This window comes from Chiloscyllium plagiosum, unplaced genomic scaffold (assembly GCF_037043375.1).
Source record: "Chiloscyllium plagiosum isolate Xiang-an unplaced genomic scaffold, Cpla_swu_hap1 HiC_scaffold_36, whole genome shotgun sequence".
NCBI classification, from domain to species: Eukaryota; Metazoa; Chordata; class Chondrichthyes; order Orectolobiformes; family Hemiscylliidae; genus Chiloscyllium; species Chiloscyllium plagiosum.
The window spans coordinates 41,716,228-41,734,009 of record NW_028270174.1 but is presented as its reverse complement, the minus strand read 5'-3'; the positions used below and the strand labels follow the sequence as shown (position 1 = coordinate 41,734,009).

Here is a 17,782-nt window from a genome sequence, read left to right as displayed (position 1 = left end):
GGAAATCTAAATAGATCAGGTATACTGGCTCTCCATAGTCTAAAATTTGCTCATCATCTTCTCAAAGAATTCTAAGATTTGTTAGGCATGACCTTCTCTTCACAGAACAAGCAAACACGGCCCTATTTTACCATGCACTTCCAAATACTCCACAATCTCACCCTTAATAATAGACTCCAAAATCTTACTAATGGAGGTCAGTCTAACTGGCCTAAAATTTCCTGGTTTCTGCCTCCCACCCTTCTTAAATAGGTGTGTTACTTTAGCCATTTTCCACTGATCCCTTTAAAATCACTACCAATGCCTCCACAATATTCTCAGCTTCAGAATACGAGGGAACTGTTGACAATATTTAAGTATGCCTCAGGCAATTGTTTGTAAAAGATTTTCTGCCAAAGTTAAACTGATTGGGCTGCAGTTTTAGAGTATGTCCCTACATTATTTTTTTGAAGGGTGCAATATTTGCAATTCCAGACTTTTTGGCACTTCTGCATTGAAAGAGAACTAAAGATCCTCGTCACTGTCTCTGCAATTTCCTCAGTATGGTCAGCCACATCTGATCCTGTTCTGATGAATCAGAAACTTTAAACAGAAGCACCTTAACACCTCTTTGCATCTCAGGCCCGTCACTCGTCTTTGATTATGATTTTAATAGTATCTGCATTCGTCTTTGTTAAGGAAGTACTAATATAGCACCTTAGCTATGTCCACTACCTTCATGTGGAAACTTCCATATTGATCTAAGCCCAATGCCTCTTCTCACTTGCCTTTTATTATTTATCTACCAATAGAGGTGTTTGGATTCTGTGATGTTGGCTGATGTCTCAAACACTGCTTCAGTTCTTTTTTGAATTCAACCTGGTTCTCACTTGTTAGCAACCAGACATTGACTGAACAAACAAGAATTTTTAAAAAAGTCAGGAAATGCCTGTATGGCTTTCCTTGGTCACAATCTCAACAGTGGGTGGAGGGGTCCTCTAAATAATCAAAGTCTGAGATTTGGTTGCAGTTTTATGAATTAGCAGATCTCAATTTAAGTATCATAGAATCCCGACCATGTGGAAACAAGCCATTTGATCCAATAAATTCACACAGACTTTCTGAAGAGCATCCCACCCAGACTCAGCCCCCATACCCCATCGCCGTAGCCCTACATTTCCCATAGCTAATCTACCTTATCTACACATCCCTGAACACTGTAGACAATTTAGCATGGCTGATCCTCCTAACCTGCATATCTTTGGATGTGGAAGGAAGCTGGAGCATCTGGAGGAAACCCACACAGGCACTGGGAGAAGGTGCAAACACCACACAAACAAAACGCCTAAGGCTGTAATTGAACCTGGGTCCCTAGCGCTGTGAGGCAGCAGTGCTAACCATGGGGCCACGTGTCGCCCCAATTAAGGCCATCCTCAGAGCCTCCAAATGCTGTTTCGACATTCCAGGACTAAAGGCTATAATCCAAAGACTCAATTATTAGAAGACACTCTGAAGACTTGGTGAAAATTTGTCAGTTTCATGACACACCAATAGAGAGTCATATAAAAGAATCATTTGGGTCAAAAAGTATCAGTCACAAGTCTAGCATCAACAAAAGGAAGAAAAAACTTCATGCATATATTTACAAGTGTACAGTGGGCTCAAAACGTCCAAACGTGAATCCAAGTATAGATATGCCCAGAATGGGCTGCTTTTTTACCTCCATTTCTCTTAGGTATTTGTGTATGTCATCTGCGTATTCAGGTAACACATTAGCATGTACTCGTTTTTCTTCAACTGAAGATACTGACATGTCCAACACCATTGGGGAATCTTAAAACACAGACAAAGCTGATTAGGTTCCTACTCTAACAAAAGTCATTTTACAATTGTACAGCAAGTTAATATGATCAACATCCATTCTGCTGTTAAATGTCTTTATGTGAATGCATAAAGACATGTGCAGATTTTTGTAAATAATTGCAAACATTTTCAACCAATGCATCTTTAACATTAGATGCAAAACAACAGGAAACTTCCAGTAAAATGTAGGAATATCACAGAACATGAGCAGTCACTTTGCATCAATGTGATTAATAATTGCTTTCAATCAGATCAGCGTTACACATCATTTCTTTGGTCAACTTTAGGGTAAAAATGTTTGGTTAAAAAGTGGACCAAAGTGAACAGTTGTGTGTCTTTACTGATAGGGATAACTTTCTCCATAGGAATGAATCCCTGCACTATGTAGGTTGTTACTATCATTTGCACAGTATTAGCAGCAGAATTGAAAGTCAGTGTCACTCTAGCACAAGACAAGCTGCCCTTTCCACTCCTGTTCATGTGTAGAGTTTGCTCACTTATCCAACAAAAAAAAAGTAATGACAAAAATTTGATTCTCCACATTGTTTTGCTTTTGATTACATGAGTTGTTTCTGTTACACTTAGTCATTAGATTAAGACAGTGACCACGATTTTTCAAGCTCCTTAAATTCAGTTTGACGTATGGAATGCCTGTCTAATTCAGCTGAACAAAATCCAATGCAACTATTAATGAGTGCTGTTAGACATATTTTCATAATATAAAACAAACTGTACAATACAGGTAACCCAATGGCTTGATTTAAGTGTTTCTCTCTCAACTTCAGCGTGGTTAGAGTGGCTTGAGCTGACAATTAAGAAAATTAAAATGGAAATCAGTTACGAGGGATAGGAAGAAAAATTTTTAAGAAAGAAAATCCACTACCTTAGGTGAGTAAATAATCACTATTTCTCTTGGATACAACAGTGTCAATAAGATAGCATGCTGCTGCAAAGCTTTGCATTTTTTGACAAGGCAAGCTCAGTACTGTGACTAGGTGGACACCGGATCAGATGAACAGTAACAAAGGAAATGGCAAGCTTGAAACAAAAGGGTGGCTCTACCTCACCAGTTCTCCTTACGTTCATTTATCAGGTTAGAATGTTTATTTTCTCCCTCCAACATTCCAGTGACAGACACCCCAACAGTCCCTATTGGTTTGTTGCTTTTTCAAAAAAAAACCCATTTTCTAATCAAGTTAGTTATTCAGAGATGCTATAACACACCTCTGGAGCAACTGGGACTTGAACTACACCACAAGTGAGTCCCAAGCTTTGTTTCTTCGCCACTAACTCCACCCCATATGCTGGAAACAGTCCAAGGACAAGCTATACCATGCCAAATTTAGTGATGGCATGAATGCATGCTTCAGGACAGTCTATTTTCCACCTTTAACTCCACTGCTCCCTTAACTCATCAGTTCCTAACCTTACATCTGAACTTCTGTTGTTGCAAGAGTGACTATCCCAAACTCCTGGCAGGTGTCTCATTTGATTTTCCATAAACTCAAAGTAATTGAAAAATCTGTTGCAGATACCTCAACTCCTGCTCACCCAGCAGTAATCTACATGTTGTTCAACAGAGGCACTTCCTTAAAAGAACAGATTTAAAAGTTCTCACTTATGCTATTGTCTAATTACATCTAATTCCACAAACCTCCAAGGTATCTTGCTTTAATTTGCAGGCATCTTGTGCAACCTCTATTTTAATTGCCCAAAAATGGGAGGGTCAGTGCAGACTCTGGCTGATAGAATCCCTACAGTGCAGGTAGAGTCAATGATTTTTTGACTTTAGACTGCATTGTCCTGGATTGTGCCAAATCTCTTGTTTTATCGGTGTCCTACCCATCCAGGCCAGCAGAAAACACGCCATCATGCAACAATCCAAAGTGATTCTACAAATACATCAAGAGCAAGAGGGTAACTAGAGAGCAGGTAGGGCCTGTTAAAAATCAAGGAGGTCACCTTTGTGTTGAACCTCAGGAGATAGGAGGGGTCCTAAATGAATATTTTGCATCATCTTTTACTGTGGAGAAAGAAATGGAGTCTAGAGAATGCAGAGAAATAAACTTTGATGTTTTAAAAACAGTTCACATTACAGACGAGGAAGTCGTGAGGTCTTAAAGTATATAAAAGGTGGACCTAGTGTATCCCAGAACATTGTGGGAAGTAACAGAGGAAGTTGAGACCCTTTGCAGAAATATTTGCATCATCTATAACTACAGGTGAAGTGCCTGATCACTGAAAAGTGGCTAATGTTGTACACCTGTTTAAGGAAGGTTGCAAGGAGAAATGTGGGAACTGTAGACAAGATGATTAGATGATGATTACTTACAGTGTGGAAACAGGTCCTTCGGCCCAACAAGTCCACACCGACCCTCTGAAGAGCAACCCACCTAGACCATTCCCCTATATTTACCCCTTCGCCTAACACTACAGGCAATTTAGCATGGCCAATTCACCTAACCTGCACATTTTTGGATTGTGGGAGGAAACTGGAGCACCCGGAGGAAACCCACGCAGACACGGGGAGAATGTGCAAACTCCACACAGACAGTTGCCTGAGGGGGGAATTGAACCCGGGTCTCTGGCGCTGTGAGGCAACAGTGTTAACCACTGTGCCACCGTGCCGCTCACAGACCTGAGAGTCTGACTTGGGTAGTGGGTAAATTGTTGTAAGTGATTATAAAAGATAGGATTAATGGACATTTAAGAGGGGCAAAAATTGATTAGGAATAATCATCATGATTTTGTGCAAGGAAAATCATGTCGCAAACTTGTTTGAGTTATTTGAGAAAGTTACCAAAAAGGTTGATGATGGCAGTGCATGGTGGACTAATTAACAAAGTTAGGTCACATGGGATTCAGGGTGGGCTTGCCAATTGAATACATAATTGGCTTAATGGCAGGAGATAGTAATATTGAAGGATTACTTTTCCGACTGGACATCTGTGATCAGCGATATTCCACAGGGATTATTCTGGGTCCCCTTTTGTTTGTCATTTATATAAATGATTTGGATGAGAGTATAGAAAGCATGGTTAGATTGCAGAAGACACCAAAGTTGGTGGCAAAGTGAACAGTGTAGAAGGTTTTCTAAGATTACAAAGGGATCTTGATCAAATGGGTCAAAGGGTTGAAAAATGACAGATGGAGTTCAATCTGGATAAATGCGAGGTATTCGATTTTGGTGCAACAAACAAGGAGTAGGGCTTACACAATTAGTGGTAGGGCCTTGTGTGGTATTGTAGAACAGAGGGACCTCGGAGTGCAGGTACATAATTCTTTGAAGTTTGTGTCACATTTAGACAAGGTTGTTAAAAAGGTGTTTGGCACCCTTGCCTTCATTGCTCAGTCCTTTGAGAATAGGAATTGGGAAATCACATTGAGGTTGTACAGGACATTGGTGAGACCTCTACTAGAATACTGTGTCCAGTTCTGGTCGCTCAGTTATAGGAAGGACATTATCAAGCTGGAAAGGGTGCAGAGGTACGAGGATATTGCCTGGTTTGGAAGGTTTGAGTTATGAAGACAGACCTGATAGACTGGAACTATTTTCACTGGAGTGTAGGAGGTTGAAGGCAACTTGATAGAAGTTTATAAATTAATGAGAGGTATAGATAGAGTTAATGTTAGTTGTCTATTCCCTAGTTTGGGGGATTTTAAGATTAGGGAACATATTTTTGAGGTGAGAGGAGAGAGATTTAAAAAGACGCAAGGGAAAATTATAGAGAGGGTGGTTCGTATGTTGAATGAACCTCCTGAGGAAGTGGCAGATGTTGGTACAATTACAATATCTAAAAGACATTTGGATAGATACATGTACAGGAAATATTTGGAGGGATATGGGCAAGGAGCAGGCAGGTGGGACTAGTTTAGTTTGGGATTATGTTCGGCATGGACTGGTTGGACTACAAGATCTGTTTCCATGCTGTAGGGCTCTATGATTCTAAATCAGTCAGGGCATCGAGTATAAAATTTGGCAAGTAGAGTTGCAGCTGTATGAGATTTTAGGCCACATTTGGAGAACTCTGAAGTTCTGCATCCTCACATTATAGGAAGGACATGAAGTCTTTGGAGAGAGTGCGCAAAAGGATATTGCCTGGATTGGAAGGTATTAACTATAATGAGGGGCTAGATATGCTAAGATTGATTTTGTTAGAGTGTCTAGGTTGAGGGCAACTTGATCGAAATACATAAAACTTGAGGTGTGGATAGTCAGTCTTCTTCCCCGGCATGGACGTGTCAAATACTAAGGAACATAGATTGGAGTTGATTGCGGGGTGGGGGTGGGTGGAGTTCAATGGAGATGTGCAAATAGGAAGCACAGCCTTCCTTGGATACAGGGCCCAAAACTACTCTTTTTTTGTAATGTGGTCTCACCAGAGCCTTCTCAAACCTCAGCAGTACATGTTTGCTTTGTTATTCTAGTCATTTTGATATGAATGCTAATAAGTTGATGGGACGCATTCTAGGATGTTAAAAAGAAAGCAGCTAGAGGGATAGTTGATGTACTGGTAGTAATCTTCTTCGAATCCTCGAATTCTGGAAAAGTCCCAGAGGATTGTAAAGTGCCAATGTAACATTTATTTAGAAAAGGGAGGGAGACCAAAAACAAACTAGAGGCCAGTTTGTCTTATATCTGTTGTTGAGAAAATGTTAAGAGTCTATTATAAAAGGAGGTAATACCAGAACACTTGATTATACATAATATGATCAAGCAGAGTCAGTATGGCTTCATGAAGGGTAAAATCATGCCTGACAAATTTAGTAGAACTTTAATGTGATCACAAGCAAGAGAAAAAGGGAAAGCAACTGAACAAATATATTTAGATTTTCAGAAGACAATTGAGAAGGTACCAAACTTGGCCACTTAACAAAATAAGGGCCCTTGTTAGAGGCATATATTAGTAGAGAGAGAATTTGCTAACTAACAGAAGATGCAGTAGGAATAAGAAGGGCGTTTTCATGGCAAATTGTAACTAATGGTATGTCACGAAGATCAATGCTGGACCACAATTACTTTTCTTATTGACTTAGACAAGGGAATAGATATACTATGGCCAAGCTTTCAAATAAAAATAGTGACCAGGCAAGTGTTGAAGGCATCACAAAGTCTGGTGGGTAACAACTGAACAGATGGAATATAATATGAGGAAATGCAATGGTATGTACTTTGCCATGAAGAAAAAAGGAGCTGAATTATAACTGAAATGAAGACAGACAGCAAAAAAAACCCTACAAATTAGGGGGTCCTCACCCATGAATTCAAAGCTAGCATCCAAGTTGGGCAGAATCAAGATCCCTGCAGCATGGAAACAGGCCATTCAGCCCAGCAAGTCCATACGGATCTTCCGAAGAGCATCCTAACACCCACCCACCTACCTACCCTATCCCTGTAACCCCATTGTTCCCCATAGCTAATCCATCTAACTGACACATCCCCAGATCAATGGACAATTTACCAATGGACAATTTACCATGGCCAACCCATCTAACCAGCACATAATTAGATTGGCAATAATGAAGGCAAAGAAAATAACTGGCCTTTATTTCAAAAGAAATTTGAGTATAACAATAGGAAGGTTTTACTAAAATTATACAAGACACTAATCAGACCATACCGAGGATACTGTGAATAATTTTGGGCTGAATGCCTGTCAGAATACGGGGCTGATTTAAGACAGAGGAGGAGAAAATTCTTCTAAGTGAGGCAATTCTGTGGAATTCTTTATCACAGAGGGCTGTTGCGGCTGGGTCGTTAACTATCATTAACGCAGACAGTGGAGAAGAAGGGAAGAGACACCAATAGGGGGATGGCCTTGCCTACCTTGTCATTCATCTTTCTTCCGCCGAGAGCTCTACTCATCTCACATACCCCTACCCAAATTTCTGGGCCCTCTACCCTCCTAACTCCAGGAGTCCCTCACCCCAAGCCCAACAACTGTTTAGAGGATTTTGAATGCAGTATTCCAAAATGGCCTCACCAATTCTGATCTCTGCTGTAAAGAAGTTGTTGTTAAACTTGAAACAGTTCAGAAAACATTTAAGGATGTTGCCAGGATTGGAGGATTTAAGCGATAGGAGAGGCTGAATAGGCTGGGGCTATTTTCCCTGGAGCAGAGGCTGAGGGGTGACCTTATAGAGGTTTATAAAATCACAAGGGCAACACGGTGACTCTGGTTATTATTACTACCTCACAGCACCGGGGACCCAGGTTCAATTCCATCCTTGTATCTGTGTGGAGTTTGCACAGGCAATTTAGCATGGCCAATTCATCTAACCTGCACATTTTTGGATTGTGGGAGGAAACCGGAGCACCCGGAGGAAACCCACGCAGACACAGGGAGAATGTGCAAACTCCACACAGAGTCGCCTGAGGCGGGAATTGAACCCGGATCTCTGGTGCTGTGAGGCAGCAGTGCTAACCACTGTGCCACCCATATGAGGGACATAATAGGGTGAATAGCCAAGAGTGGGGTAGGGGAAATCAAAACTAGATGGCTTAGGTTTAAGATGAGAAGGGAAAGATTTTTTTTTTTTAAAAAAAAAGGACTTTAGGGTTAACTTTTTCATGCAAAGGAATGGTGCTAGAGGAGCTGGTGCAGGCAGCTACAATTACAACATTTAAACATCTGGATTGGTACATGTATAGGAAGGGTTAAGAGCAATATGGGCCAAATGCTAACAAATGGGACTAGATCAGGTTAGGACATCTGGTTGGCATGGATGAGTTGGACCAAAGGGTTTGTTTCTGTGCCTACAACTCTGACTTTGATTGGACCCTAGTTCCCAGTTAAAGTCTACATGATGATATCAATGCCTGAAACCATGTGACTTGCTCACTGGTGCCATTTTTAAAGCAGTGACCCTTAGTTCTATACTTAGTCTTGACAGGTGGGTGTAGGAATGTTTCCTACCTTCAATGATGTGCCCCTTCACCCATCCTAACTCCATATAATAGATGAATAAACTCCTAGCACATACAGTCTATTTTCATGAGAAAAAGTGTCCATTGTGGGTGTTAGTTTTGTAAATGCAGTCCAGTCTGTGATACCCTGCCCCTTTTTGTGCCTACTGTTTTCTGTTAATCAGACAACCTTCTATTCATCCCAGTAAATCTTAAGCCTTCATTTCCTACAATAACGATTTTTAGTGGCATGTATCAAACACCTTCTGAAAATCTCAATACATCACCAATGCCCCTACATCCAATGCACAAGTTGCTTCTTCAAAAAGCTCCAACATATATATTTGTTAAAAATACTTCTTTCACAAAACCATGTCAAAGCTACCCAATTACTTTGATCCTTTGTCTATGTGCCCCGCTTTGTCTTTATTAACTAACACCTATTTGAGACGATTATTTCAAATGCTGTATGCAGTTATTAGTCTTATCTTCGATTACTTTTACAATCTCTAGCCTTACTAGCTCTTGGATTTACCTGTCAGTTTGTTCATCATATTCTATATACTTATCTTTTTCTTGCCTCAATTCTTTGACTGACCTCATCTACCTAAATTTGATCCCAATATTGAGTTCAAAACTTCTCTAATTATGCAGCTGTCTAAAACACTGAAGCCCCAAGCACTGTTGAAGTGGAATCCCAATGGTCCAGTACCCCTTTTCCCAGTATTGATGACAGTGGGCCACAAATGAAATCCACTTGGTCCACACCAGACTGAGTCACATTCATTTCTCTAACTTGATTTGCCCTCTGCTAATTTGCACAAGACTCAGGAAATAATCACGAGATTAGCATTTTGAGGTCCTGTTTCTTAATCTGGTACCAAGCTCATCACACCAACTATGCAGAACCTCTTTCCTTGTCCTGCCTATGCTGTTGGTAGCCAATGGATCATGAAAATTGGATCCTCCCTCTCTGGTCCCTAAAACCAGATAGGCAACAAAATTCTAGATTCATGCTCTTTGCTGCAGGGAACTACCTATCACTATACTGTTACCTACTATTACTTTCTTTTTGCTCCAGAGACTTGAATTGGTTCCTGTACCGCAGTGGCATGGTCAGAAAGCTCATTATCCTGCAGCCTCACACTCAAACAAATTGAATGAATCTCAAACTGGTTGGACAGTTGTTGCAGTCGTTAAGTACAATCACACAAATATCCTTGTCCAGTGATCAAATTGGAACATCTTATCTCAAGGGATATCACCGTCTCCTGGTACAATGCAACCAGATACCGCTCCACACCCTCCCCGCAGTACTTGCAGCTGTGGATACTTATCTCCTGGATTACACCACTGTTCAGATCTTCAATTTTCTGCATTTCCAACACATCAACTGCCTATCCTTATATATTGTATCAAAGTCACAAAATGCTTGGTGAACTAAACTAATGCATCTTCTCACATTATTGCAATAGTTTAGTAATGTAATAAGCTTACAACAAGAATAAAAGTAATGGAATCATGAGGTGTTCTCAAATAAAAAACTTCCCTTGACTAGTGTCTTAGTTAATTATAAGGTATACTTAAATCTTACCTTTCGGTCCCCAATAGTCTCCACAGTTCTTAATAATTACTCACCAACCAGGAGGTACTCTCAGTTCACCATTTGGATTTTATTTCATTAACCTGGTCCTCTCTCAAAGCTGCAGTTATCAGACCCTACATCCTATTTTGCTGCCATCTTGAATATAAGCGCATTTGCTGCTTATCCCTAGCTGCCCTTGAGTTGCTTACTAGATTTTTTTTTTTAAGAAAGGCAATGAATAATCAATTATATTGCTATGGATCTGGAGTCACATCTAGGCCAGACCAATTATGGATGACAGATTTCCTTCAACAAGAATAAATAAAAAAGGATTTTTATGACAGTTAGTTTCACGGATTACTAGCTTTATATTTCAAATTTGTTAATTGTATTTAAATCCTCCAGCAAGCAAGCGAGATTTATAACTCCAGTGATATTGTACTGCTATGCCATGATCTTCCACACAAGTTTACCAAAGTTAGAAATAAAATAGAAGATAGTTCAAGGAATAAGCTTGATTGACTACGTCTGGGAAAAACATGAAGCAGTGGTAAATTAAAGGCTCCAAGGATCACTGCCAGAGCTCAAGTCTTAATTTAGAAGAAACTGAATTCATGTTTCAATTTTAATGAAGTTACAAACTAGACAAAGCAATCAATTCGGAGGAAAGTTAATGGTCTAAAAACAAAAATGTGAAAGTTATATTTACTTAGCACAGAAGGAATTTTACATAAACCAAAGCTGGCAAAAAATTCCGGTGTAACATGGATCTTGCATCTGCTCCTGAGATTCAGGCTTATTTTTAGATTTACTTCTAGATTTCTTAGTTATTACATTTCAGTAGTATTCATTCAGACAAGTACATTAAGGAGGAATGTTAGAGGGACATGGGCTAAGCAGATGTGCTGTATGACCATGAATACAGAGACGCTGGGCCAAAATAAAACAGAACCACAAACTAAATTGATAAAGTAAGAGTCAGAAGAGTGCTTGCTTGCTTTTAGCTTTGGTATGTAGATTCAAGGGAACCTTTTGTCTTTATCTACCACAACCACCTCAAATAACTATAGGATTGCATATTGTTAAAAAGTCAAAAACCACGGCAATTTGAGCTCTTCAGACTACAAAACTCTATCTTCAGATTGGCTGCTAAAGCAGAGAAACATACCCACATCCAATGTTCAGATACAGTTTACAAAACACAGGAGTACGGTCAAAAAACTACATTAGATTGGAATCTGTTAGATTAAACAGAAAACCAGCAGTTACTTTCTATCTTTTACATAAAGGACTACAAGCTCATTGGACATCTACCTCAATAAGTTTGCCACAAAAGGGGAAAACACAATTGAAAAGTTGTAATTAAAAAGGCAAAAAGAAAAAAGCTGAATATTTTAGAGCAAGTGCATCAACCTCCAAAAAAAATCTAAACATCTCCACCTGATGCCCTTGCCCCAGGGTTCATCATGCTGCAAACAGCAACTTATTGAAGACTTTTTTCATGGGATGAGTAAGTCACTGGCAAGGCCAGCACTTGCTCTCTGTTCCTCATCGCCAATAGAAGATGGTGGAGGAGAGGTGCTCTGCTGCAGATAAACTCAAATTGCTATTAGGGAATTCCAGGATTTTGGTCCAGCAACAGCATAGGATTGGCAACATCACTCAATGTCAGGATGATCTGTAGCTTGCAGAAAGAAGTTAGTCCTCGCATTGCTCTTTTAGATGGTAGTAGCTACAAATTTGAAAGACACTGTCAAAAAAAAAGGGTTTGACTAAATGTCCCATGACATCTTGTGGTGCGCATTGCTGTCAGTGATGAAGGGAATAAAGGTTCAAAAGGATGAACGAAGTGCTGTTCCACTCATTGCCATAGACAGAGTGAATTTTGGTGGTACCAAACACACTAAGCAGACAGTATTTAATCAAACTATATTCCTGACTTGTACCCTCAAGGTGAGAGAAATGACTTGGAGGTCAGCAATTACATGCCACAAATTCCAGCTTCTGACCAGCATTTGTATGCATAAGTTAACTGGCTGGCTCCTGGTAATCCTCAAAATGTAGATAGTGGGGAAATTGTGGGATCAATGGCATGTTATTCAAGCTGTAAACTGCTACAGTACCCAAGGAGTTGCAGACTGTATTTAACGGCTGAACATCCTCACTTCTGACCTTATGATGGAAGGAGGATAATTGATTATGAAGTAATTAAAGACATTTGGGCCTAATTCACTACCCCAAGGAACTGCTGCAATAATATCACCTGCCCTACCATTCCCAATGAGTTCAACTTTGCAAGTGCTCCTTGATGTCACTCTCAGTCAACCACCACTTTATCGTCAGACAGTTATATGCATCTCAATATTCAAAGCGATATTCAGCAACAGAACGGGTGGATAGAGATGTATGGTAATATTGGACTAAAAGAAAGTTGCAAAGAAAATGAACAAGTAAAATTCAGATCAACCACATAATATAATAAAAAAAACTTACCAAAGCTAACATCTGCAGCACACTCAATGGAAGCCAAAGGTTTGCAATTTCCAAGTGATAGTACAGTTGAATTTAGTGTCAGGTTTGCAGCATTTCCTGCATTACGACTTGTACTTCGACATGGAGCACCATCAGGTTCATCTTCATGGATAGTGAATGATGGTTTTGTTGGTGCTTTTCCTGCTGGTAGATGGCCAGAGTTCTCATTGTTGCAGTTAAATCCTGATGTTGAAACCTGCAAGTTCAATTTAGAAATATGAAATGGGAGTACAGATTTTGGGATATTATTATAAAACTTCAGTATTGCTAGAAAAAAAAAGAAACCATTAAGTTTTTTAAAATCTTGCAATCAGCAGGACAGGTGCAAGAATGTCATATTTCAGAGACGGTAACAATTTATACTGAAGAAAAGGATGCCAATGGGTTGGTCAAGGTGTTGCCATAAGAATATACCATTTTTATGGCACGATCATCTTCTTGGCTTGAACACTTCATCCAGTTAGTGAACAATACCACTAATGTTGCCACTGTATAGTAACCACAAATTAGCCTGCTTCATCTATTGTTCAAAATGTCAAGACACTTTACCCTTCCAAGATAGTTTGAAGTAGACTAGACATTTTCCAGTCAAACAGGTGATGGTCTTAGGTCCAGTTGAGTATATAGACAATACACAGAACACCACCAAACAGGATAAACATTTATCCTGCAGGATAACTGCCATGCACCCTATTTCTGAAACAAAAGAGAACAATGAGCAAATGGGTCAGATCCTATTTACAAAAATGCTAATAAGACGAAATTTGCAAGTATATGAAACTGTAGGAATCCTGAGGCATTTATCGACTCGTGATGGTTGGCTTAGCATATTGAGGAAAAAGGAGCTCACGACACTGCTTAGTCTCAAAGTTGAATTTGAGCAAGAGATGGAGCACATTTAGGTAAGGAAGTTCATATACATGGCTGCAGATTCAAATATTGCAAATATATTCCATATCAGAAATATGCAGAGGTTGGGGGTCATTCAGTGCATTTTGCAAGAAAACCAAAGATATCAATGAGATGGGCCTTCAGGGTATCCATGACAACACCATCTAATTGGGTATAGTGGTCATTAAAGCTGAAATTAACTGTCAGTTGCACAGTGCCTGAGAGCAGAGAAGAGTTTCAGAAAATGGCAGCATGTCTGGACGCCATAAAGAACAATGATCCCCTGGTATTTTCCATGACAAAGACTTGACCAGACTGATGTGCAAACTAATCAGCACGTTTTCTTTTATAAAAATACAGCATACATTGTTGCTCCCTCTGAAATTTGATGTTCTTTTTGTTTGTCCTGCAGAATGTAAGGCAAGAAAACTTCAATAGCATGTCTCTTTTTCAGCAAAGCTTAATTCCTTACTTAATATTTAATTATCAAATTTCTTAAACAACATTTGTGATTGCTTTAAAACTGTCAGCTTTTCTTGAAGCCAACTTAAAGTTATTTTAAGGACAGACATTTTCAAATGTGGTAGCATAATCTTACTTCAATCTTTAAAAGTATGTTTTTAAAAGCATTTGCAGTAGCTCTAGAATTGAAGGATGGACTCAGAAGCAGGAGGGGCAAATATTTGCAACTTTCTGCTTTTTACAAAGAAGCACATGACTGAAAACCAAATGGAGACAAATTCAGTTCAATTGCGATATCTACCTCACCAACATATTTCTAACACCTCTGTCTGGGTTCATTTGGATGAAATACAAAGTGCTGATTGTGACAAATTTTCAGCTTCCTGAGGTGAAACGCAGAATCACCTATGACTCATAGGATCTTATTGATCCATAGCACGGAAACAGACCCTTTAGTCCAACTCGCCCATGCCGATCAGATATCATAAACTAATTTAGTCCCATTTGCCAGCAGTTGGCCCATATCCCTCTAAACCCTACCTATTCATATACCCATCCAGATGTCTTTTCAATGTTGTAATTGTACCAGCCTCCACCACTTCCTCTGGCAGCTCATTCTATACACGCACCACCCTGTGTGAAAAACCTGCCCCTTACGTCCCTTTTAAATTTTTCCCCTCTTATCCTAAACCTATTGGTTTCACAGGTCGGAGCAGCAGAGGGCCGACGGGTCTGTACTGCGCTGTAACGTTCTATGCCCTCTAACTCTGGGCTTCCGTACCCCAGGGAAAAGGCATTGTCTATTTCCCTTATCTATGCCCCTCATGATTATAAGCCTCTAAAATATCACACCTCAGTCTCTGAGGCTCCAGGAAAATCAGTCCCAGGTTAATCAGCCTCTCACTATAGCTCAAACCTTCCAACCCTGACATTATCTTTTAAATCTCTTCTGAACCCTTTCAAGTTTCACAACATCCTTCTTACGATACAAGACTGCAGAAACATGCAAAAAATTTAGCTTAGTGCAGATGAGAGAACAAGAGTGTGGCTTCCAAATCTCAGCTCTTAGTTATTTGCTGACTATGTTTGCTGGAATTTTGCAGGTGCAACACCTCGATTTACCACAATTATTACATTGATTGATAAACTTGAAGCGTTTGACTCCCAAGGATTCCAGTCATAGAAGGCAAAGGCCTACACTGCTCCACGAAAGGCAATAGAAAGCCTTTTCTGTTGGCAACCAAAATCAGTCAAATGTTCCTGAACTTTACACATGCACGATAAATTCCCCCCCCCCCCCCCCATTTGAACAAAGATTATTTAAAATACTATTCAATCTACATAGAATAATAGAGTACTTGACTTCCCCATATTTACCTATTTTATCATGAGCATGCCCATTCCAGTAGCATCACTGACAAATTAGACAGTGTGGTTCGGATTCACAAATTCACTCCTTCCGGAGCCACGGAATCTCAGCAATCACGCTAACATTCAGTAACGATTTCCCAACATCTTGATGGCCCGGCGGGCAGAGATGAGCATTTAATGTACAAAAAAAACACACCTACACGCTTTAATGTGAAGTTCTTTCGCTACACCAATTATGAGAAATCATTGGAACGCCAAGCAACTTGGCTCGTGAGCTGATGGAAAATTGAAGTGCGGAGCATTTTTTTTTAATGCTCAAGTATAATTTAATAAAATCGCAGACAAGGAACTACTGCTGTGAATACACGGCCAGCACTTTACTTTTCGAACATGGACCAACGTACAGGCTCCAATTTGCAACGCGAGAGGACAGTCAAGGTGGTTGTGAGCCGTTGCAAAACGGAAACTGAATGGTGCTGGGGCAATGTGAACTTTATGCCATTCAATAACACATCCCAGAAACTGTCGGATGATATATCTCACTGGTCTCGGCCTTCGCCTAATTGTAATTGATACCGTAGACCACCACCGCCAACAACAACAACAAGCTGGTGTCTGCATCGCCCACCCAGTGACAGCACCTGCCTCTTTACTTACAGACTTGTGATGGGGCTGTAAAGCCTGGTTACTGTGCAACACCCCGAGCACCTTCCTGCCCCCGACAGGGGTAGGGGTGGCCATTCTGCCCGCATTCCGCTCCCGGCCTCTCGGCTCCTGATCCTGCCAGCTGGCGACTTTCACGCCTGGGGGCAGCACGTTTTCCCTGGAGGAAGCGTCGCGAGAAGCCCGGTACATTCTCGAGCCCGGGGATTTTAAAAAGGGGACAGTACAAAAAATCGGATTGATTTTTTTTTAAAAAAAACTGTACGATATTCTCCTTTAAAACAAAAACACGGGTAAAATACACCGTCGGATTAAAATCGGACTCAGGCCGGGCTGGCGGGCTCGCATCTGTATCCTCTCCCCTCTGGCTGAGTCCAGGAGACAGGCCAACTCCAGCGGCCAGGTCCCGCTCTATAATCCGTCCCCCACCTGAAGCCAGACTGCGTGGGATGGCTGGGGCAATTGTTTCCCCTCCCCCAACCCGACCCCGCGAGCGGCCTGGGACAGTTTGCTCGATTACTGTTTCCAATACCCCTCCCCTCCCCCACACACTGGTCGGACGTCACCACCGGCAACCGATAAAAACCCATTCAGTTCAAGTGTCCCGCGTCAATTGAAACCAGCCAATGGGTGCTCGGCGCGCGGGTCACGTCGGTTCCGTTTCAGATTTGAATTTTTCCCCCTCCCCTGCCCTACTTATTATTCGCGCGGTCCCGGTTGTCAATCAAAAGAAGAAGAAAACGGCTGCAGGGAAGGAAAGAGTTGCTTGACGTGAAAACAGCGAGTGAGTGCCTTCATGGAGATAGAGAAATATAAGTGCAATATGTCAACATCAGGGTAAACATACCACTAGCAAAACGAAAACAGTTCACATTTACATTGTCACTTGCACCCACTCCCATTTATTTTACTATTTTCTTCAAAGTGTTCGTTCATAATGTAGTAGAGTTAGAAAAGGGCGTTTTGTGCATATCCTCATTCTTCACTTTTGAGCCTATATAGGAAATAGGAGCACTTAACATGCTCTGCCATTTAAAAAGATCATTGTTAATGTTTGTTTTAAATTCCACATTCTCATCTGTCCCTAAAAACCTCTGATTTTATTGCTTAATAAAAAATTATCTATCTTTGTCTTAAAGATGTTCAATGACTCCACCTCCACTGCCTTGAGGCAAGATTCCAACAATTTGAACCAACATGTGTCTGAAAAGGGTGACCTTTCATTTAAAAAACTTTTTTATCGCAAGTATTAGCAATTTTGCTTTACCACAAATCATATCACAGGCAGACTCAACAGTTCACAACCAGTGTCAGGATTGTCCAGTAATTACCAGATATAATGATAAGGAGGTGCCAGTGTTGGACTGAGTGGATAAAGTCAGAAGTCACATGACACTAAGTTATAGTACAACAGGTTTATTTGAAATCACAAGCATTTGCAGCCCAATACTTTCAGGTGAGGGGCTACACTTCAAAAGCTTGTGATTTCAAATAAACATATTGGACTGTAATTTGGTATCACGTGACTT

General features: G+C 40.5%; 1 protein-coding gene across 1 annotated transcript in view; it reads right to left on the bottom strand.

Annotated features, from left to right (window-relative positions):
- ccna2 (cyclin A2) overlaps positions 1–16,713 on the bottom strand; it is a 31,578-nt gene extending 14,865 nt beyond the window's left edge. The window contains exons 1-3 of the mRNA XM_043674028.2: positions 16,248–16,713; positions 12,828–13,062; positions 1,700–1,812 (exon numbers count right to left, since the gene is read on the bottom strand). Of these exons, the coding sequence (XP_043529963.2) occupies positions 1,700–1,812; positions 12,828–13,062; positions 16,248–16,445 (546 nt within the window). The 5' untranslated portion in view covers positions 16,446–16,713. The remainder of the gene's footprint in view (positions 1–1,699; positions 1,813–12,827; positions 13,063–16,247) is intronic.
- Between the last annotated feature and the right edge of the window lie 1,069 nt (positions 16,714–17,782).